Source organism: Miscanthus floridulus, chromosome 8 (genome assembly GCF_019320115.1).
Source record: "Miscanthus floridulus cultivar M001 chromosome 8, ASM1932011v1, whole genome shotgun sequence".
Lineage (NCBI taxonomy): Eukaryota > Viridiplantae > Streptophyta > Magnoliopsida > Poales > Poaceae > Miscanthus > Miscanthus floridulus.
In genome coordinates, this window is record NC_089587.1 from 44,914,836 (window position 1) to 44,938,756 (window position 23,921).

The following is a 23,921-nucleotide window of genomic DNA, read 5'->3' on the forward strand; positions in this document are numbered from 1 at the left end:
TTGTGGACTTGAGCCCTAAACTCTCCAAATCTTCTATAGTATTCTCATAGATTTTCTCCTCTCCTTTGTCTTACTCTTTTTAGCTCGGCTGCGGTCATTGGATGGGTAATAATGCCTGCGAAGTTGTTACAAAAAGCTTCTTGCAAGTCTTCCCAATATCTGATTGATCTTGGCCTCAATTTGTCAAACCATTGTAGTGGCATTGCTTCGAGGGCCATTGGGAAAATAGAGCCTTGATGTCGTCATCTCCTCCGGCTAACTCAATAGATTGGGAATAAACTCTTAGCCATTGTCTTGGTTCTACTTTGCCATTGTACTTGGAATGATTTGCAGGTTTAAATTTGTGTGGTAGCTTCAATGTTTGTAGTCTTCCTGCGAAACAAGGGAATCTATCATATGGTTCCATTCTTCCGTAGTCTGGCGATCTTGCCCTTCTGTAATAAGACCTGTCTTCTTTTAACTCGGACTCTCCATAGTCATCTTCTTTGTCAAATCTTCTTGATATTTCTTGGTAGCGTTGGCTCAATTCTGGTTTGCCTCTTTCTTGTTGCTTTGAGTAATGCTCCTGCCTTCCATTAACATCAGTACTCTCTACTGGTCCTAGCCTTTGAAAACTTGATTTTTTGGGTGGTTGCTCTCCTTGTGGCTCTTGTGGAACTTCCTCGCCGGGTTGTTTTTCTGGTCCCCCGACTTCTTTCTTCTGGTCTTCCTCTAACTTTCCGTTATTCGTGAGGGTGTGCAATTCTTTTGTTAATTCTTCAATTCTTTCCCTTTTTGAACTTTTTGCGGCTTCTCTTTCCCCTTCTTTCTGTTGTATTATGTTAGTTCCACCTTGTACTTATTCCAGATTTGTTTCCTTTGTTTAGCCCTATTCCTTCTTCCAGCCTTCAATTTATTCTTCTTTAGTCTTGCTAGCCTTTGCTCATCATTTTTGTTGTTGTCGCTTTTCTCATCTGGCGAGATGTTGCCTTCTGATTCATCTGAAGATTTTATATCTGGTATCTGTGGTGGTTCTAAAGGTTGTTCTAACTGCTCCGCCATGTATACAGTGTACCTCTTCTGAGCTCTTCTTGTACGGTATTTCATCCTTCGTTTGGTTGAGCTGTCTGTAGTTTCTGAGCTGGATCTGAGTTCTTTTCCTTCTTGATAAGGTAGTTCTTCAACGTGCGTGCTAGTCTGGGCTTTGCTTGAGGTGAAAGAACCTAGCCAATGCACCACACAGTCTTGTGGGGGTAACTGTCATGATCATCCCTTCTTGTGCTCCCTCTAGGAGTATTCTTCTTGCTGAGTTCATCTTGTCTTGGGTAAAGTGTTGATAGATTGATGCCGCGTTGCACAGTCCGTACGTTCCCGAGTTCTTCTTTGAGTTGTACGGGTTGTATTCCTTCACGATCATTATTGTGTCTCCGAGTCCAATTAGGCTTAGCTCTCGTGCTGTGAAGATTGTCTTGGAATCAGGTTGTATCTCTTTCTCAGAGTCAGTTTCGTATCCGCTTTCTTCCACATTCCGAGTTGGATCCGAAGTTGAGAGTTTCATCATCTTCTCGGCAAGTTCGTATTCAACTTCGTCATCGAATTCTTTTTCTTCTCGGAGACGGGTACATAGTTCGCCGTCGCCGTCAGCCTCGCAAATCTAGGATCTGAAGACGAAGGTTGTTCCCGTTGGAAAAGCCAAATTGAGGTCGAGGTCCACCGAGCTCTCGAGAAAAAAATCGTCGAAAGCCCCTACCTGGCGTGCTAGCTGTCGATGTTTTACCACCGATAGCCTGCCACGGGGGTACCCAGGACAGTTGTTTGGGCTTCGGCGAATAGTGGAACTCGGCGGTTACGCAAAGAGACTCACGATTTATACTGGTTCAGGCCCTCGACTTGGTCGAGTAATAACCTTACGTCCAGTTTTGGCGTTAGCCTGTTTGCGTCATGTTGCTTTGAGTATTGGGTGTGTTCAGTCGTTTACAAGGGGTATCCTCACCAGCCCTCTATAGTCCAGGTGCTGGGAGGAGTTGTTTGTTTTCTACTCGGATACAAGGTTAGAGTCATAAGCTATGCTTCGGGCGCCTTTCCTTGTATAGTCTGAGTTGGAGTTTTTGGTCTTGCATGTTGCTTTGCTCCGTGTTCTTCTTGGCGGTTGGGCTGTGGGCCTCGTTACCAAGGCCCACTTCCCTATAGCACGATCTATGGGGGGCCATAGGGTTCCCCATCGATAGCCTTCCTCTTTGGAAGCCTGGACTTCGTCGCCGACCGGCTCAGCGTACTCCACCTCCGCAAGGAGACATGCGACCCGGCACCCATCGGAGAGATGTCCACCATCCGCTTCGGGACGCGCGACCTCAACGACATGGCATCTGCGCTTCATTCTGAGCAAACTCTCTGCTCAAACCCCAATGTAAGTAATACACGTACTGTCATTCGCCCTTTATTTACTATCTCCCACCGATCACCCGGAGGGACTGCACCGCTCACACCACAAACATCGTACGATCGGTCCCCCTATGGCCTCGCGTCCTTTGCGGATGCTTACGCTCGGGGGCTCCGAAGGACGCTAGCACCATCCCCTCTCACATCCAAATTCATAGGAATGGCAGGCTTCGCTCCTACTGTTTCCGACGAACTCCCGAATAACGAGGGCGAGGGCGACGGTTTCAGCATCGGTGGCGTGGCGCCCCACCACCGTTCGTCCCAGGAGTGCACTATGGCGGACGCTCCGAGACAGCCGCTGGTGGTTGCGGCGTTTGAGCAAACTCACACCCCTCCGGACCCACGTGCGAGGGCCCTCACGTCTGTGCAAGCGCACATTGAGGAATTGCATAACCAGCCACCGCCTGCGCCTGCACCGTCGATATAGCCCATCACGCCCCCTACGCATGGCTCGGCGGGCGGCGCCTGGGGTCACGCCCGTCAGGTCCAACACGACATCATGAACGAGGGGAACAATCTCCCTCAATTTGCCCAGGCTAGCCAGAACATCGCCGCTGTGGCAGTGCTTCTACGCAGCGTTCCCGAGCCCGCCAACCCCTAGGAGCGGGTAGTCTATCGGAACCTCCGGGCCCTAGTAGAAGCCGCCACCATCCAACAGGTGAAAAGCTCCGCGTCGCGACTCCGACCCACGCCCTCTCTTCCCACCGGGGGATGAGGACGCACCAAACGGATCGCTCCATTCGCTCGCCGCCACAGCCGTCGGGTCTGGCTCAGGGTGCGGCAGTCGCGCCACGGTCTAACCTGGCGCCTGCTCCACACCAACAGCCGGTACACGAGTGGCCCAATCCTCACTAGGACACTCACAGCATCATCAGCAACCGGCATTGGGCTCGACACGATAATGATGTCCACCATACGGCAGCAGGCGACACGGACCCCAGAAAAACCATCGAGGGAAGCGGTGAAACGCACCCCAGGCGCGGTCACCGGCCAGACGACCGGAGCCCTAGCCCTGATGGCCCGGGGCCACAGGCCTTCGGCCGGCGCATCCAGAGAACACCGTTCCTGCAGCGTTTCTGGCTGCCCACCAACATCACCAAATACACTGGGGAGACAACCCTAGGCATTTGGCTCAAAGACTTCCGGCTCGCCTGTCGGGCCAGAGGAGTGGATGATGACTATTTCATCATTCAATACTTTCCCATTTGCGTGGGGGAACATGTTTGGGCATGGCTTGAATTCCTTCCGCATGACAGCATCCACGACTGGACGGACCTTAAGAGGATCTTCGTCGGGAATTTCTAGAGGACCTACGTCCACCCGAGAAACTCCTAGGACCTCAAGAGCTATCAATAGGAGCCCGACGAGCCCCTGTGGGATTACATCCATAGGTTCTCCCAGCGATGCAACTCCCTCCCCGATGTCATTGACATAGACGTCATCAGCGTGTTCCTCTCTGGGACGAACTGTGAGTCCCTGATCCACAAGCTTGGCTGCTTGAAACCCCGTACCACCCATGACCTGCTCGACGTCGCCACCAACCATGCCTCTGGCGAGGAGGCAGTTGGAGCGGTCTTCAGCAAAGGCCATGACAAGCTCAAAACCAAGCGCATGGATCCAAACGAAGGCCCCTCCATGTAAAGGGGTGAGAAAAAACAAAAAAGATCGGCGCTGGTTGGATGGCTCCACGCTGGTCGCCGTGGCCGATCGCATGGCCAAGCAGCCCCAACAGGGACTGCCTGACCACTTCAACAAACTCATGGACGGTCCATGCACCAACCATGCTTACCCTGTCAAGCACCTCTACAAGAAATGCGAGCTCCTCAAACGCTTCCTCCGACAGGCCAGCAGGCCAAAGGAGGGAGATGGCAAGGAGGCGGCAGCCAGGAGAGGGGGCGCGATAGGCAAGGATAGAGATGGCTTCCTCAAGCCCAAGGAGTGCATCATGATCTTCGGCGGATTCAACGCCATCTGGTCCAAGCGCCAGCACAAGGTCCGCTATAGAGAAGCATGCGCCGCCGAGACGGCCGTCCCCTCCTTCCTCAGCTGGTCAGAATCCCAAATCACCTTTGATTAGAGAGACCATCCCTCCCACGTCGCAAGACCAGGACGCTACCCACTCGTCGTTGACCCTATCATCCACAAGATGCGCCTCACCAAGGTGCTGATGGACGGAGGCAGTGGCCTCAACATCCTATACATCGACACCCTCAATGCCATGTGCATCCCTCGGTCGGAGCTCTGCCTGGTGGGCTCCCCCTTCCATGGGGTAATCCTGGGAGCACAGGCATACCCTCTCGGATAGATCGATCTACCCGTCACGTTCGGTAGTCGGTCCAACTTCCGCTCGGAGGTCCTCGCCTTCGAGGTGGTAGACTTTCTAGGGTTCTACCACGCCATCTTGGGGCGACCATGCTATGCAAGATTCATGGCAATCCCCAACTACACCTACCTCAAACTGAAGATGCCGGGACCAAACGGCGTCATCACCGTGAGTAGCGCCTTCTCGCACGCCTTTGCGTGCGACTACGAGCACTACAAGCTCGCAACCGTGGTCTTCAACTTGTCCGAGCTCCTATGGCTTGGGGAGTCGTCAACCCTAGCAGTCTTGGACTGCAACAAACCAACAAACCCACTGCAGGTACCACGAAAGGAAGAGGGGAAGGACCCTATACGGTGATCGAAGTAATCCAACCGGGCACCTACCGACTGAAAAACAACAACGACGACGTTCCCTTTGAGCGCCAGGAATAGCTATGTCGCTTTTTCTTTCCCTAAGTTTCAATCTTACCATTATTTACTTAGCGTACGCTCCTATAAAAGCACCCCGACTCGAATACTTTTCGGCTCAGGGTGCTCGGGGGCTCCACTAGGGGGCTCTGCTATCCCTCTGTTTTGTTTAGTGTCGTATGGAAAAATTCCTTCCTACCCTAACAAAGGGGTAGTTCATTCCTTTAATTTACCTTACGTAGCTTTGCTTTAAAAATTCCGACTGATCGCACCCCGCTCTTTTCCTACGGTTACAAATAGCTGAGCCCCGCAGGCCATGCCTTGGGCTCACAAGGTCGCAGCCTACAGAACAAATGGGCAGGTATGAGAAAGAAAGAAATAAAAAGCAAAATTATGCTAAGGGAAAGCTAAGGAATGAAAGGGAACAAGCTTCCACGAATGGAGTAACTCCATCACTGAAAACAAAATACCATTATAACCAATTGTTCAATAAAACACCCATGAACATTTACACAGGGGCTCCCCCACGAGCTTAAACTTTTTATGTTCACTAAACTGCTTATATCTTACAAGCTGCGAGACCGACCCAGCGGCATCTGCTGTCAGTACGACTGACGAGAGCACAGACTGCTCACCCCCCGATGGCATGATGTTCGGCTCAACCAAAGCCGAGGCGACATTCACCATCAACCCAGGCTCCGGGCTATCCACAGGCTGAGAAACGTCCTTCCCTTTTCTTTTTACTGTCACATAATAAACAACTTTGTCCCTAAATGGAAACACATTCCATGTCTTTGATTACCCTACGTAACTCTGTTCTTACTCCCAACCGAACGCACCCCGCCTTTCAATACGGGTATGAGCAGCCGAGCCCCACGGGCCACGCCCCGGACTCCCAAGGTCACGCCCTATGGGACAAACGGGCAGGTACGAGAGAAAGGGGATAAGAACAAAGATTATGCTAGGATATAAAGAGAAAACGGATATCGTGGTTCTGTCACAAGAGCAGAACTGATGTATCCATTGATACAAAAAACTATTCACACAAAAACTCACCCACGATTGACGAGCGCAGGTCCTGATAGGAAATTTCCAACTAGAGCTCTCCGAGCCCCGTCACTCCAGTCATCAAGGTAAACACTATCAAAACCCCTCTATTTCAATATAAATCATTCATACATCCATACGCGCACTTCATTCCATATGCCCACGCCTCCCGGATGATTCGGGCCCTGAACCGCCCAGGGGCTTGGGAACTAAGCATCGCACGTGCAGTGAAATGCACCAGAATGCTCCGTGTTGCGTCATGAAGCGGCGGTTGCCTCATTCGACATGAGCAAACAATAGAGCCAGGGGAGAAAACCATAGATGAGCACCGTGCGGCCTTCGCCCGGTCCGGCAAACCGGGTCATCTCAACCTTCTCGTTCGATCCTAAACCGCTCGCCAGGCCCATAGAATCTCCATCAAGGGGATGCCGTTAGGCCACCTGGGTCGGTCTTCAGAACGACCTAGGCATCTGTTGGGTTGCAGGTAAAGGAGTAGTGGAATGTCACAAGAGAGCTATGCCGACCCCGTCACGAACGACGGACCCAGATTCCACTCGATCACACCCGTTAGCGAGCTCACCGAGCTAGTCTTCAAGCCCGAGCGATCGGGACAGGCGACAAAACTCAGCCCCTCTAGTTGTGAGGAACCGAATGGGGTAACGCACACAAACTCACATCGACTCCCACGAAGGCCCAACAGGGCTCGGGGGCACAAGCCAAAAACCTTGGGACTGTGACTCCGAACTCACGTCGATAGGATCTACGACATCCGGCTATGGCTCTTGGGACCACGACTCCTAAACTTGCGTCGACAGGATCTATGACATCCAGCTACGGCTCCTAGGACCGCGACTCCTAAACTCGCGTAATGGCTTCACTTAGGATCCACGAGCTCCGGCTCGTCCAATTCCTAAAACTAACTAAACTAACTCGATACACGGCGCGCACCGACGCCTGGGTCCATTCGCAACTCCGCCTCGCCCGATCCCGCGGCGCGCATCGACGCCAAAGATCAATGAGCTCTGACATAACCGGACTGAGCTATCTCCACCCACGGCGTGCACCGACGCTAGGGTCTGTTCATGACTCTGACTCACCCGATCCCATGGCGCGCATCGACACCTAAGATCAGTGAGTTCTGCTTTATTACCTAATCCCCACACCTCACCGCCTCAGCCGCGCAACGACGCCGTGGTTAAGCAAAGTTCCGTCTCAAAACTAAAAAACACGCACGCCTGCTGAAACAACACCCCCCAGACGGTTCTACTCGAACCACCCGGGGGCTCGGGGGCTACACTCGCGAGTGTGCTCGCGCGCACCCACCAACACGACGCAAAAAACCTCTCCCGCTGACAACACAGAAAACCCCCTAGCCGGTTCTGCCCAAACCGCCAGGGCCGACTAGGGCCATCCGATCGGGGACGTCTACTCAGAAGGGACCAGGGGCGAACGGAGAAGGCAGTGCACAAAGTCAAAACACCATACCGGGACCATAACCTATACGCCTGCGGGAACAATGCTCCACAACCGCACTGACACAAACAGTATTATAGGTGCCGACATTTGTGTCTACAGTATTGTAGGCGTCATTGACTCCCATACGGTAAAGAGCCCCCCACATGCCTCTAGGCATCGATAGTGGGCACCAGGATTCACCATACTTGGTACACATGGTAGGGCTCCCCACATATCAATAGTATTTTGCAGGTACCGACATCCACCCTTCCTGAAGAAGCCAACGCAACCTCCCATATGCACCTGACATTCTACAGTGACGTCAACAGTATTGTGGGTGCCTACCATCATCACTGTCCTCATCGGCGTGGGCAACAAGCCAACTCAACAAGGTCGACTTCTTCAAGCTCAGACTCACTAGATCGATAGCTCACAATGTAACAGAACCGACCAATTATACGAAATTATGTAAGAAAATCATCCGCCAGAGCAGACGATTTAGCAAACTTAAGCCCGTATAACCCGGTAGTCCATGAAATCACGAAGGATTTCAAACCAACTCACATACCAGCCAAGATCATAATAAGTTTAGCGGTCACCATCACATATTACATAAAAGTTCGCATCACAGATACATCAGAGTTTAAACATAGTTATTACAAACGAGTTCGAATAAAAGTAGCGGAAGGCATTTGTTCAAAACCACACGCACTCACACGAAGTTCAAATATAGTGCCAGCTAATGATCATCTCCAATAAAAGCATCAGACGAGATGTAAGGAATGACCATGCCCATGGTCCTAAGCATCACCCATCACAGGATAAAGGCAGTTGATACAGTAGCCGTAATACATCTGCCCATCTGCAACAAGTGGGAATAAAACCCTGAGTATGAGAAGGTACTCAGCGAGACTTACCCGACATAACCAAAAATAAAATGACACCAAGGATATGAAGGGCTTTATGGTAGGGTAGCTGACTCATTTGCAAAAAGAGGCATTTTTAGTATTTCAAGAACTTTTCCAAAAGCATTATTGTCAAGTTAACTATTATTAACCTGTCGACTACATTTGCAACTATACTAGAGCAAGCATGTGATTAAGCAAATAATGATAACCAATGATCATTAACAACTTCCATAATGTCATATTCCTTATAACTGTCCAAGTGTTCCATCAACATTACTACGATGAAATCACTCAAGTCAAGTGCTCACTATCTAGGAGCGATGGCGATTCGAATCGATTCCTAACCAGCTGATGATTTATTACTTACACAAACCTCACTCATCCGCTAAAGTGAGTTATCGGTCACCGAGTCAACTATCCAGGAAAATCTCAAGTTTGCTAGGAACCACATGTACCTGGGGGCCGACCGACTGCCCTTTGGTCTTATCATCGCGCCCCCGTGTCCTACCACACCTGCTCCGGTACAGTGCGCTGCGGGCAATCTACTCGGCCTGAATAATCTCCCAACTTCGCGGTCGAAAGGTACTTTATTCGGCCAGCTAAATGTAAGGCATGCGTTCAACATGACCTGAGGCCCAACAACGGTCGATCCTTAATCGACATAGATGGAAAGCACTACAGTCCAAAACTCTATAAGTGTCCGTCCGGTCTCAACTTCAAATTAACACTTAGTTATACCATGACTACATAGTTATCTAAGCAGATCTAGGTAACCACCTATAGCTCGCAGGTGATAGAAAATCACCCGACTTCTACCGGTCTAAGCCAGCTAAGCATTGACTCGACTGCGGATACCAGGGTAACAAGGATATAGTATAACAAAGATAGACAAGGTATAATGCAGCAACGGTTGCAAACAACTCCTGAACATAATGCATCAATTAAAGTAAAGCATTTAATTAATAATTGCAAACCGGGGAGAAAAATGCTCCGGGTCTTGCCTCTCTCGAAGGAGCTCGGGCGATGATCGGGGCACTCCGAAAGTTCCTCAACGTCCTCCTCGTCTGCTTCGATCACTTCCTATGACTGCACCTCGAGCTGCTCCTCGGGCTCCTCGGGTATGACGACTGGGCTCTTGGTTTGCGATCCTGTATGATGCAGGTGCGTAAGTGCTTATGCAAAAGGTGCATCGGATGAAATGAACACAATGGATATGCTTGAATGCAAGGTAGTCAACATCATCCAAGAACATGTACTACAAGCACATGTCATCTACTGCATTCTCTTCTACTACTAATATACTAAGTCAACACATCTCATTAAATGCTTCAAAGATACACCAAAGTTTCATATGTTTCAAAGCATTGTTTCAGTTATTATTTACATGATTAGGCATGTATGATTAGGATGCTTGATGATGCATAATATGCATGATTTGCAGTGCCTAAATGCTTGCGTAACACTGGGGTGTTACACACAACTCCTTAAGCACACGCTTGGACTTCTAGCTCATAGCGGAGTTCCGGTCGCCCTCGACCCTTCCGGTCGGACCCGACCGGGCCTCTTGAACACCCCTCCTTTCTCCTTCTCGTTGTAACCCAACTACAGACTTCGAGCACCTGGGCTCAGGAATAAAGTCACCGACCAACCCAAACTGGACGTAGGGCACGTTGCCTGAACCAGTATAAATCCTGTGTCATTGAGTGCTAGGCCACCTCCGATCACAACGTACAACAAAACTACAAATATTTACTAGTTGGTCACTTTCTATACTGACACTATTGCAAGAAGATGGGACATTATAAGAAAGATTATCCCGATTACTTAAAGATGAGCATGGCAAAGAAAGGTGAGAATATTATTACGTTCATAAATGAATCCCTGTATGTACAGTATTTGAAATCTACTTGGTGGATTGACTCAGGTGCAACTGTTCATGTTGCTAATTCTTTATAGGGATTCCGTTCGACGAGGACTATGCAAAGAAGAGAAAGACACGTTAAAGTTGCTAATGGAGTCCGAGCAGATGTTGAAGTCGTTGGTGATCTTTCTCTAGAGCTTGCTGATGGTTTCACACTTTTACTTAGAGATGTACTTTATGTTCCCTCCCTACAGAGAAACTTGATTAGTGTTTCATGCTTGGACAATGATGGATATGATTGCCATTTTGGAAATGGCAAATGTAAGATAACATTTAATAATGCATGTGTTGGTCTTGCTATCTTACAAAATGAGCTTTATTTGTTATCACTATGTGATGATGTGAATGTTGTATGCGATGATGGGAACGTTGCGTGCGACAATGAGAATGCATCCTCGTCTGTGGATGTAAATAGAAAACGAAAGAGAGCTCACGATGCATTGTCGAAATTATGGCACTATCGTTTAGGCCATATTTCAAGGAGGGAATAGAAAGACTAGTTAAGAATGATATTCTTCCTCCATTAGAGTTCTCAGATTTAGAACAATGCAGAGAATGCATAAAAGGAAAGTACGTAAAGAAAATTAAGAAAGATGTCAAACGAAGCGTAGGAATTTTACAGATTATTCACACAGACATCTGTGGTCTGTTTCCTATAAAGAGTGTGGATGGTTATGATTCGTTCATAACATTCACAGATGATTACTCCCGTTATGGCTATATTTATCCAATCAAAGAAAGAACAGAAGCATTGGATAAATTTAAGATATTTAAGGCAGAAGTTGAAAACCAACACAATTTAAAGATTAAGATAGTTAGGTCCGACCGTGGGGGGAGTATTACGGTCGGCATGCCCCATATGGCCAAGTTCCTATACCTTTTGCAAGGTTCTTGCAGGAGAATGGCATAGTAGCCTAGTATTCTACACCGAACGAACCTCAGCAGAATAGAGTAGCTGAAAGATGCAATCGTACCCTGATGGATATGGTGCGCAGTATGATAAGTTACTCCACCTTACCGTTGAGCCTGTGGATGGAGGCGTTAAAAACCGTCATTCATATTCTCAATAGAGTACCAAGTAAGTCGGTGCCCAAAACACCATATGAGTTGTGGACAGGAAGAGTACCCTCACTAAAAAACTTACGTGTGTGGGGGACTCCTGCTGGGGCTAAAGTATTTAACCCAAACATTGGGAAGCTAGATCCCAAAATAGTAAGTTGTCATTTCATTGGCTACCCAGAAAAGTCAAAAGGTTTTCGTTTCTACTGTCCAGACAGACATACAAAGTTTATGGAAATGAGACACGCTGTCTTCCTAGAGGATGAAATGATGAGGGGGAGCATGGTAGCTCAAGAAATTGACCTTGAAGAGAAACGGGTGTTTGCGCCCACTCTGATGATTCATGAGCCATTTTTCTCACTACCTACTGTCGCTGCACCGATAGTGCAAGATACTATGGTGCCAGCACCTGTTGTTATTCCGCCTGTGGCAACAATGAATGACGATGAGGAACCTGTTCTTCAGGATCCTGTGGAACCTATTGCCACACATGAGGGGGAGCAACAACAGCCTCAAATAGAAGATGTGCCAAATGTGGAGGCCCCTAGAAGGTCTCAAAGAGTTAGAAAATCAGCTATTCCTGCTGACTATGAAGTATACAACCTTGAGGAATTTTAAATGGAGGATGATCCCATCACATTTGAAGAAGCCATGAGAAGTGATCATTCATCGAAGTGGCTTGAGGCCATGGAAGATGAAACGAAATCTATGAATACCAATAAAGTTTAGGACTTGGAAATAATTCCTAAAGAAGCCAAAACAGTAGGCTGTAAATGGGTCTACAAAACAAAACTTGACTCTTAAGGGAATATAGAGAGATATAAAGCGAGACTTGTGGCAAAAGGCTTTACGCAAAGAGAAGGGATTGATTACAATGAGACCTTTCTCCAGTCTCATGTAAGGATTCCTTCAGAATCATAATGGCATTAGTGGCACATTACGATTTAGAATTACATCAGATGGATGTAAAGACGGCATTTCTCAACGGGGACTTGGAGGAAAATATTTACATGGCACAACCAAAAGATTTTGTCATGGAAGGAAAAGAACGAATGGGATGCCGCCTAAAGAAATCCATTTATGGATTAAAACAAGCTTCAAGACAGTGGTACTTGAAGTTTGATCAGACAATAAAGAATTTTGGGTTTAAAGATAATGTAGAGGACAATTGTGTCTATGCAAAGTTTAAGAATGGGAAGTTTATCTTCCTTGTCCTATATGTGGATGATATCTTACTTGCTAGTAGTGATGTCAGTCTACTACTAGAGACAAAGAAGTTTTTGTCCTCAAAATTTGATATGAAAGATCTTGGTGAAGCTTCGTTCGTTTTAGGGATCGAGATTCACCAAGATAGAAGTAAAGGGGTATTAGGACTGTCACAAAAGGCATATATAGAAAAGATCTTAAAGAAATTCAGTATGCACAAATGTAGTCCCTCACCTGCTCCTATAGTTAAGGGCGATAAATATGGGGATTTTCAATGCCCCAGGAATCAGTATGAGATCGATCAAATGAAAACGGTTCAATATGCTTCAGCTGTCGGAAGCTTGCAATATGCTCAAGTATGTACGCGCCCTGACTTGGCATTTGTTACCGGGTTACTTGGCAGATTCCAGAGCAATCATGTAATAGAACACTCGAAATTAGTAAAGAAAGTCTTGCATTATTTGTAAGGAACGAAAAGCCTCATGGTGACGTATAGAAGATCTGATTCACTCCATATAGTGGGATATTCAGATTCTGATTATGCGGGAGATGATAGAAAATCCACGTCTGGATATGTATTCACTCTCGCAGGGGGGCCTATTTTATGGAAAAGCTTAAAGCAAACCGTCACTACATCGTCCACAATGTATGCCGAGTTTGTAGCGTGTTATGAGGCAACGGGACAGGTGAACTGGCTAAAGAAGTTCATACCCGGTTTGAAGGTGGTTGACGACATCTATAGACCACTTAAGTTATACTGCGATAATAATCCGGCAGTACAGTATGCTCACAACAATAAGTCAAGTGGTGCTGCCAAACACATTGGCATAAAGTATTATGTTGTGAAAGATAAAGTCTGGGATCATGTCATAAGTCTTGAGCATATAAGTACCGAAAAGATGCTCGTGGATCCGCTTACAAAAGGCTTACCACCCAACGTGTTCAGAGAACATGTAGCCGGCATGGGATTAAGGGAAAGCCTATAATTCCTGGATAAAAGAAGGCCCAAAGTTCAGTATCTATTTCAGAACAGAGTGGTGTGTTGTAGCTGTTAAATCTATCGACAATTGACCGTGACGATGAAACATGCTCTATGCGCTAATCTGTAATGGAATGAACAAAAGTAAATGATATAAAATTGAAAGATGGTAGGAGATCAAGGCGGAGATTATTAGATTGATCTCTAATCCCAAACTGGGCCCAACGGCCCAGTTGGGCCTTTGATCCGCGCCCTGATCGGGGGCGTCCAGCCCACTATGGCTGGAGGGCCCCTGTCACACTGCGCAATAAATAGAGGTGGGGGCCGATGGCTCGGAGTATGAGGTTTTCCTGAGCTACAGTTCCCCATCAAAATCCCTAATCCGATCCAGAGGGGCACAGCCAGTGACGGGAAGCCACCAGTCGCGCCGCCACCGCCTCTGCATCTACACCGAGGGGCTGCTACGTCGCCGGGCTGCCCTGCAACCGCTACTGCACCGCCGCCCTTCGACTCGACACCGCCAGTGGGTTATCGCCAAGCACTGCGATGGGGAGCCCATTTTCATCCAAGGCGGCCGAAGGTTTGCACCCTTCACCCCTCTCTTTCTCTCGTTCTATCTACTGCTACTGCACTAGTAGATGCTCGAGGACTCATGGTTTTATTCAATAGCAAATAGACATACTAGTTCTGTGCCTAGAGATCCTGCTTAAGGTCTATCAATAAGTAACCTTGTAAAACTGCGTCATTTTCTTGTGCCAATTGATGAGCTCACTAGTATATTTGAGGTGGGAAAACTAGAGTTCCTTCAGGAGCTAAGGAAATTTAATGTGAGAAATGAAAAGGGTTGTGAGCTGAGTCAACTCGGGAAGTTGACAGAGCTTGGAGGATCACTTGAAATTAGTGATCTTGAAAAGGTGCAAACAAAAGAGGAAGCTGTTGGAGCCAAACTGATGCACAAAAGCCGATTACATGAACTAAAATTAGAATGGAATACTGATGATTGGCGCAAGAAGGACCTTATATACATGAACAGGATGTTCTGGAAAGTCTCAGACCACATAGCAACCTTCGTCACCTATGCATTAGAGGGCATGGAGGTATTAGTTGCCCAACATGGCTAGGTGCAAACCTCTGTGTTAAAAACTTGGAATCTCTTAAGCTTGATAATGTACCTTGGAAAGAGCTTCCACCATTGGGAGAGTTGTTTTTGGTTGATGAGTCTGGTATAGAGCACATGGGTTGTATACAAAGTCAAATATTTCACAACTTGAAAAGGCTAGAACTTACTAAGGTGAGAAGATTAAGAAAGTGGGTTGTGAGCTGCCCGCACAGTGTGAGCCATCTCACATCAATGATGGAAAGTAGTTGTGTTAGAAATGTGCCTTGCAATTTGTTCGTTCATTTGGAGGTGCTCATTATCCAGTATTGTCCTGAACTGTCTGTGGTCCCAGTTTTTCACCCTACTTGCTGCCTACAAGAAGCACCGACCATGGCTTGGTTTCCTAGACTCAGGGAACTCACCATTAGGGGTTGTCCAAACCTTTTGTCCTTGCCTCCTATTCCTTGGACTCATGGCCCGTGTTGTGCTACTATGGAAGATGTGGGCTCAGGTAATTTGGTCGGTTTGGAGTCGTTACGTTACGAAAATGATGAATCTGATGTGAGCTTGTCAATTAATAAGGGTAGAGGTGCTTCAGATAGGACATTCTGGAAGGTGCTGGATTTTAATAACCTAATAGGACTAAGAACAATGGAAGTTAGTCACTGCCCGCCTCTACCTTTGGATCACCTCGTGATGTTATCGTCCCTGAAGAAACTGTCCATTTGGAGTAGTGGCTATAATTTATTGCCCGTAGGCGAGAGCCACATCGGATATCAGTTCCCAGTTGAAGTTCTCTGGGTGGGCAGGCAACGATGGTTGCAGTGGGAAGGAGCTGACAAGGCTACTATCTTGCTTTCCCAGGCTCACAAAACTATATATGTTTAACTGTTGGAAACTGACAGGGTTGGGTGTGTTGGAGCAAAACACCGCAGGAATATCCACATCACCATCTTTGGACGAGAAGATGAATCTCGCAGGGAATGAACAATTGCAAAGGGAGGTGGAACTGCAACTCTCGACAACAGAGGAGGAAGGACTAGTGCTCTTGCCACCCCAACTGCAGGAGCTGGAAATCTATCAGTGCCAAGGTCTGAGGCTCCACCCCAACACAGTGGAGGAAGCTGGAGGATGGCTCCAAGGTCTTCACTCCCTCCGTTCATTGGTGATAGAGAATTCTAGCAAGTTGTTCTCCTATTATTCGTCTTCCTCCTCTCCTGGTTTCCCTTTCCCAACCTCCCTGCGAAATCTTCGACTTAATGGTGCAGAGACACCAGTGCCTCTCTCAAACCTCACCTCCCTTGAGATCGAGTTTATACGTCTATGGATATAGCCGAGGTTCAAGAGCTGAAAAAAATCAGCTTGTGGCCTCTCCTAACCCAAGGTTGCCTTACCAAGCTATCACTCTCGGGAACGCCCATTTTCTTCGTCGGCCCGGACCTTGAGGTCTCATGGACAAGGGCTTCCACCAAGACTGGGGGATGTTGAGACGAATGATGTCGGGGGAATCCTTGCTACGCCCATCTGCAGCCTCCTCTCGTCCTCCCTCACCAAACTAGTCTTTTATTTGGATATCGAGGTGAAGAGCTTCACCGAGGAGCAAGAGAAAGCCATCCAGCTCCTCACCTCCCTCCTGCACCTCGGATTTCAGAATTGTCGTGATCTGCAGTGCCTCCCTGCTGGGCTGCGTGCGCTTCCCGACCTCAAGACACTAGAGATTGATGGCTGCAAAAGTATCCAGTCGCTGCCCCAAGACGGTCTCCCGAGTTCACTGCAAGAATTGCACATCTACGAATGTCCTGCCATCAGGTCGCTGCCCAAGGAGGCCCTCACAACTCGTTGCAACGACTAACCATCGGCTACTGTCCAGCCATCATCCAGTCGCTGTCGCTGCACAAGGACATCATCCCAAGCTCACTGCGAGTATTGGATGTCCGTCAGAACTACTGGTGGGGGACAGATCGAATGCAGCTCCGGCGCAGGTTAACAGGAACCGTCCAATATTGAGAATCTGAAGGTACCAAACACTCTCCTGGTTACACTCTGTGGGCTGTGGGCTGTGGCTGTGCTCCCCTTGGTTCCTGCACTTGTCTGCACACCAAATTAACCCATGATTTTTGAACCTCGTAAGTAAAACGTCAGATCAATTATCTTTTTCACTTGTGGTTCGCCAAATTACTGTTGCATAGGAGTAATCAGTCCACTTTATTTTAATCAACTGTGCAGGTCTCTCTCTCCTTGGAGTTACACGTACAATACACATTCTTCTGGCGTCACTGGATGCTCTCTGTATCCATGCGTGGTTCTGAGTTGGCAAGCATCTGCATGTACCTTAACTCGTATGTAAAACAGGTTCGTATATGCAGAATCACCCCATAGGCCCATACACAATCAGTTACATTATTTAGGAGCTCAGTCCAATTGTTGATCTTAACTTCTTTATTTTTTGGGTTATTTGGTGCCTTTTCCTTTTAGTACTTATTTCCAAAACTTGTCAGCAGAGCTGGTGCATCTAGCTATGTTAACCGAAAGAAATTTGTTCAATTTACATAATCTTTTTTCCTTCACGTATTTATAATTGTTGATATGTTTGGCTTACTATTATAGTAGCCATGTCAAGAGTCAGTTCAAAGGATCAGTTGAGAGCTGACATCAGTACCTTAATGTTGAACTTATCACCTTCTGCTTATTATTTGTGGGAGGAAGCCACTTGTTGACTTTATATTGTCATATAGTTGTGCTTTTCATGGGTGCAGCAGCATTCATTGATGTGCAGTGAACTAGTTCTCCATATTTGTTCATCGCAGGAGGATCAAACTACAGGAGGTAATGCAGATGGCAAGTGATGCCCTCCTAATTGTAAAATCAAGGGTGACTATTACTACAAGAGCAGCATGTGCAACAGGAAAGGGCCATATATAGCAATTCCCCTTTATTTGAATATATGTGTTTTGGAGTGTGATTCCATTCTGCTCTTGCCTTGCTGTCACCAGGATAACGAGTTTCTAGAGATGATGCAACAAGAGAAGCCACTAACAACTAGCAACAGACACATCACCAGCTAATGTGCGTCCAGTGATCCAGAAATGTTCATGATCAAACTACTGTTGCCAACTCAAGGTCAGCACCAGGCTGCAGGTCATGATGGTACAGTGGGCACTGCCCGTCTGCCCCTGCTAGCAAATTCTCAGAATAACCATTGGGCGCAGAGGCAGAGCAGGCGTCGCCAATAGACTTCAAAGCCGATGTCCGGCGATACCAGCCGCAGCCAGGGTAGCATCCTCCCTTCTGGTCAGGTTAGTAAGTAATTCTGACATAGAACCAGAGCTAAAGCTATGCTCTTTAATTTCATAGTAGAAAACTGGAAAAAAAATGTTTTGAGGTGAAAGGTTATGCTAAATAATGTTATCCCTACAAAGTGCAGGTACCTTCTGATGATTGCCCCCCTCGTCTCATCTCACGCAACATGCTGCTGCTGTTCAGTCTTGAACACGGAGACTTCAAGACACGAACTCGGTTCCCAACCCTTGAAGACATGCCTTTGCTCCCAATACTGAAGACGTGTCTCGACTCCCGTCTCCCACCTCCCGGCTCTTGAAGTGAAAGTGAAGACCTACGGGATCCAGGAGACTCGTGACTGACTCGAGGAAGGACATAGCACCTGCCTATCGTGGAGACGCAGAGTGAACCTGACAAAATAAAGAAACCGAAATGACCTACACTGATACTATGTGTACTCACATGTAACTCTCTCATTGAGGGACTCAAGTCCCAATAACTCACAATATATAGAGTACATTCACAAGGGCGACCCCTAGGAAGGTTTTGTTGCCTTGGGGCTCGTCGACTGATGTGGACATACAAATGTTTGCCTACAACGACAGTACATGTTTGTCTGAATCTGCTGGTGTAACCTTTCTAGCACCTACCTACCCAGGAGGCATCGGCAACCAAACAAAAACAAAACGATGGTGGCATGACCTTCGTGCTGTTGCAATATATGCTAATCGTCAGTTCTGTAGTACTATGATGATTGCAAAAGATTTAACTGTGAGCCAGTATCCTTCTGAAGGTATACATGATTTTGCACCTTAGCTACAGAATTCGATCATTGTTGTATTTTACTTTTTTCACCGTGGAGTTAGCTAGTCTGTCAACTAGCCCAAAAACACAGGGCACGTCAGGCGCATACTCAGCTCACAAAAAGACTGGAGGTTGTCTGATTAGCCCTGAGCAATCAAATTATACATTCAATTTGCAGTACAAAGGAACAAATGATTAACACCAAACAAGACTGTCAACAAATAAATTAAACATCTGACCATCACAAGGTCCTTTTTTCCAGCAGCATAAACATTCAATATACCATGGTACAATCAGGGAGTATGCAATGCTAATCACTACACACGCTGTTAAGTAATAACACACAAGTATACAACAATGATTTGCTGAAGGCCTTCTGCTACAAATATATATATCCCCTCCAGGCTCCAGGGATAACGAAGTCAAAAAAAAAGGAATCATTTATGTGAACTCTTCATGTCATGTGAGCGTTCCTAAAAGGGCAACAACAGAAGAATGTGACAGTTTTTCTCTCTTCCCTAGCTTGGTCCATCCCCACCATTGCTTGGCTGTCAAACTATCATAATGACCTTTCTATTGCTGATCATCTGTTCCAATCTCTGCTGTAGAATAACATTAGTACAGGGTGGCGCATGCATTTCCTCAGACTGCTGGCAGAAATATACACTCCTTATGCAGCACTAGTCTCCGGAAACAAATTTCTTTTCTGTGTAGTACCGGTCTTCGCTAGCCTTCTTTTTCAAGTTCCTCTTCTGTTTATATAAGCCCCAGAAAATTATGTTTAGCACCAATAAAAAGAAACCGAATAAACCTACAAGCTATGACAATGCATACCTTGTAAGCTTCATGATTGTCAACTATTCTTGTGGCCACTGACAATGTTGTTATAGATTTCGGGCTCCTGATTGTCTGAAAAATGCCCATGCTCTTTGGAACAGCATAAGGATCAATTTCACCCTGCAGCACACACACATCGAGTTTCAACAAGAATTTCAGTAATCACGACAAGTTTTATCTTCGATACTAAGCACTTACAGCTGAATTGCCCTCGGCTACAGTCCCATGGACAACCAATGAAATGTTAAACGTGGTGATCTGTAACAGGGTATAAAAACAACCATGAGGGTAAATTGTCATATAACAATCGCAGCATGCTCACGACATTGATAATTCAAGCATGACAAAATATATATACTAATGAACTCATGGAGACAAACATACCATGTCCTTAGAAACTTCCCATGGCGCACCAATAATGACTTCATCAACATAGCGGCAGGCAAGAACACTAAGAGTACGCTCATGGAGATGCATTATAGGACGGCAGCCTCTTCTATCCCTGGACAAATTATAATTATAAGGTTGGTATTTCAATTTGTAACAAGAAGCTCTTTTGATATATGCTTGATATATACTATTTCGTAGTCAATTAGTTTGGTTGTTAAATCTAAGTGAAGGATCAGGACTAAGACCTGATAGACTGGTCGTCATAGATACCCACAAGAAGAAAGTCACCAAGTTGTCTAGCACTCCTGAGGAACTGCATTAAATAAAAGGCATACTATTAATTTTAATTGCATATATGAAGAAAATTAGTGAAAAAAAAATGTGAGTTACAGTATGCTGATTTGCAGAGAATAAGAAAATGCCACCTCAACATGGCCAGCGTGGAAAAGATCAAATGCGCCATCTACATAGACAACACGAGCAACTGGCGAAGGAGCCTGAGTGCATATGAGCATATTGTTCAATAAAAGCAACATAAGGGCATTATGAAGATTTAAAGCAAAGGATTATATATGAAAACCTATTAACTACTCTAGATGTCAGGAAATCAGTAACAAACAAAACAACATTGAAAAGGCAGAAATACCACACTAAGGATCAAGATTAAGGCATCACATGTGTGGTATATGTTGTTTGAGCTAGAGGTTCTGGCATTAGTTTCTATAATCCCTAGCTAAAACAAACCACCAGCTTGTGGCCCCAAACCCCACAATCTAGTTTGCCTCCAACGATCCACCATCCAACAGCTTTTTCCAGATTGTAGCACGCATATTTATCCACCATGTCTTACAAACATAGTGAGAGGAAGATAAAGATGGCCATAAGCTAGAATTCATACAGCTTCAGATTTTGGACATTAGTTTTTCCACAACCCAGGTTCTACAAGCTGCTTTCTAGAATCCCTAAAAACAAACAGTTCCTTAGTTAATTAGCTAAGAATACTATACCAAGCCACTTTCTGTAAATACCCTAAAAAGTTGATCAAGTTAGTCACTAAACGTTATTCGCATTTCCTTTATGGAAATCTGGGCGTGGATGTGGCCTCCATTCTTCATAAAAGGTGACAAATATGTAACGGTGATAATGCCAAGCGATCTTAACCTTCAGAGCTCATACCTGCCCATTTGAAAACTGCATGATCCGGCGAGAAGTTGGAAGAAAATGAGATAGCTGACTCTTCACTTCTTCGTTTGATTTCTCTCCAGCCTTCTCAGCAACGGCAACATTTAAATCAGTGTCAGCATCTTTCTGCTTGAATGTTAGCAGTATCCTCCCTATGCACAAAAGGATATCATTTGCGTGTAAGATTGCGGAAGACAGTATTTTGAATAAGTTTGAAAAGCCTTTTCAAGTAATGCATTATATGCTTAGTAGTGAATAACATATTCAGGAGAAACTGTCATCCAAAACAACACTGAGGCTACTAAGCCTTACCAACTATATCAGTGCTCGAGACACCTTCTGTTCGCTTGATTTGTTTGTAACGCCCGACCTTCTTTGCTAACGCATATGCATCAGTGCCATCAGGTAAAAGACAAGGATCATCTCCATGAATAATGTAATCAATGTTGTACTTGTTGAAGAGGGTATTCATGAATTCTTCTGTTATCTCATAGGGTGCATTGGGAATGACCTCATCAACCCACTTCAGACCACTAACAAGAGTCAACCTAGAAATAGCAAAAATATAAACACAGTTAAAATGGTGCATTTTTCAGGTAATGAAAGCCAAAATGTTTATATCATTATGAAAATATACTTAAATGCATATGAGACTATATCAAAATATGTTGATGAACCAGCCGTTCATTCAGTTTGCTACAGTACAGCTGATATGGACAGGATTTTTGGGAAAAAAGGTTGTGTGCTTCACAGAATAAAAAATAATCAAATTCTTCCATACCTCTCTTCCATGGAAAGGACAGGTGGACCTTTATTTGCTACAATCTCCTCATCACTGACAACTCCAACTACAAGCTGATTTCCCAGCAACTTAGCCTGCCGCAATGCATTTGCATGGCCATAGTGCATGAGATCAAAGCATCCATCCATGTACACTCTCACAGGCCTTTTGTGTTCCCTCTTCTTTGGAACTTGTCCTAGATACGGCCAAAAATACGGAGCAAATGGAGCACCAATTCCCCCAAAGTAGCCCGTGGATAACATAAGAATGGTAAGAGTGATCATAACTCCTCCAATTCCAAACAGCTGTGAATAGTATCCGCTGCTCCAGAGCCCCTGGTGGCTCTCAAATGCTAGTAATCCCATCATCATCTTCAAGGTGGAAGTGTAATCCTGGTATATGCTTCTGTCAAAAAGTAGAATATCAAAATGAGACTCCAACTTAGTTGACATATTCTGTGGCAAACGAACCATCATATAATAATATGCAGTAAGGCAGTACAAAACATGTCATTTTCCATCATTTGGAGGAACCAATAGCATTTGCAGCTTGGTTACTGCCATTTTTAAAACCTAGAAAGTGACTCGAAAAAGAAAGAAGAAAAGCGTGCCTTTCTGACTACTTCTTATATTAATTACAGATGGTTGGAATGATCGCAGACATATAACCCGAAGAATTAGATGTATGTGTTAAAACGTGCTTAACGATCACATCACGTTGACCAAATCCTAACCACCAGATAGTTTAGAAAACCAGATTTTTGTGCAAAGGGGCGATCGCGGAGAATTTGGAAAGGACTCGAATTGCTTTTAGAAGAAGACACATAACGACTGACGAGCTCTAGAAACATGCTGTTAGCGTGAGATACTATTCCACCTTCTTTCTCATCAAGAAACACAGCTCATTTGTCCATTCCAAGGGAGAAAAAATAACAGCTCTGAGTAGGGTTGAGCAAGCTCTTCTAATTCGCAACAGCGATAAGAAAGAAGAATACGGTGAGCGAGGGAATTCACAAACGAATCCGTCTCCAGCATCCTGTCCTGTCCGTCAGCAACCAAAGAATCAAGGGTTAATTGGATCTATGCCATTATAACTTCTTCGTTTCTGAAGAACGCCATTACTATTCGTCTCCCTGTCATTGACACGCGGGAGAGAATATGATTGTAGTTGGAGTATACGTGTCAGGCTTCGTTTCCCAGCAACTTAGCAAACATGCCCGGGAGAGAATCTGATTCCCATCGCAACCACTACGCCTCAAGTTGAGCACTGCAGCCAGCTAAGCAGGCAGCAGATAGAATCTATAGAGATTCGACGTTCCAGTAGAGTCCGGAGTACGGGAAGACGGTTGGAGAAAGGCAAAAACACCAGCTCGAATTCACGCTCCAACCACCCGGAATCCCGTTTACAGCGCCGCGAAGAGCCGGACCACCAAAATGCAATCTCCCGGCCGGCCGGCCGGCCGTGATCCCAATTCCATCGTCACTCACGTGAATCGCCATACAAATGACACCGCGGGAAAGAAAAAAAAATGAATTTTCTTTCCGTGAACGACAAGCTGGCAGGCGGTGGCATTAGATCAAAGGGGATCGCAACAAGAACCAAAAGAAGAGAAGAAAAACAGAGATCTTTCCGCACTGCATTTGACGAGCGCGAGCGCGCAACCTGAAGACAGCGGGGATCAGGGAGACGCACCGAGATGGAGGCGGCGAGCGGCGGAAGGCGGGCGCGGATCTCGCGTCGAAACCAGGGCTGGGCGCGAGATCTGCCGCTGGAGGCGGCGAGGTTCCACCCGCTCGTGGCGCGCGTGCGTGCGTGTCACTGCTCTT

At 46.3% G+C, this 23,921-nt stretch overlaps 1 protein-coding gene and 2 pseudogenes across 2 annotated transcripts; 2 read left to right on the forward strand and 1 right to left on the reverse strand.

Annotated features, from left to right (window-relative positions):
- LOC136468974 (putative disease resistance protein RGA1) overlaps positions 1-15,661 on the forward strand; it is a 54,690-nt pseudogene extending 39,029 nt beyond the window's left edge.
- Positions 15,662-16,145: 484 nt separating this feature from the next.
- LOC136468975 (putative disease resistance protein RGA3) lies at positions 16,146-16,829 on the forward strand (annotated as a pseudogene).
- A 2,298-nt stretch (positions 16,830-19,127) lies between these two features.
- On the reverse strand, positions 19,128-23,921 carry LOC136476264 (ethanolamine-phosphate cytidylyltransferase-like). Of its 2 annotated transcripts, XM_066474034.1 has the most exons (10): positions 23,788-23,921; positions 22,096-22,500; positions 21,627-21,862; positions 21,309-21,466; positions 20,558-20,629; positions 20,378-20,445; positions 20,127-20,244; positions 19,941-20,000; positions 19,740-19,862; positions 19,128-19,657 (listed from the first exon to the last, which is right to left on the reverse strand). In XM_066474034.1, the coding sequence occupies exons 2-10, from the start codon at positions 22,464-22,466 to the stop codon at positions 19,586-19,588; spliced, it is 1,278 nt and encodes a 425-aa protein (XP_066330131.1). In that variant the 5' UTR covers positions 22,467-22,500; positions 23,788-23,921; the 3' UTR covers positions 19,128-19,585. The 2 variants fall into 2 exon arrangements, with proteins under 2 accessions (XP_066330131.1, XP_066330132.1); XM_066474035.1 differs by lacking the exon at positions 20,558-20,629.

Bases quoted from the DNA above. Each gene is read 5' to 3' on its own strand.
- LOC136476264 (XM_066474034.1), bottom strand. From the start codon at position 22,466: ATGATGATGGGATTACTAGCATTTGAGAGCCACCAGGGGCTCTGGAGC. The intron at 21,467-21,626 runs GTAAGGCTTAGT...TTTTGTGCATAG, and splicing joins CTCGAGCACTGATATAGTTG to GGAGGATACTGCTAACATTC. The intron at 19,658-19,739 runs GTATGCATTGTC...TTATATAAACAG, and splicing joins ACAATCATGAAGCTTACAAG to AAGAGGAACTTGAAAAAGAA.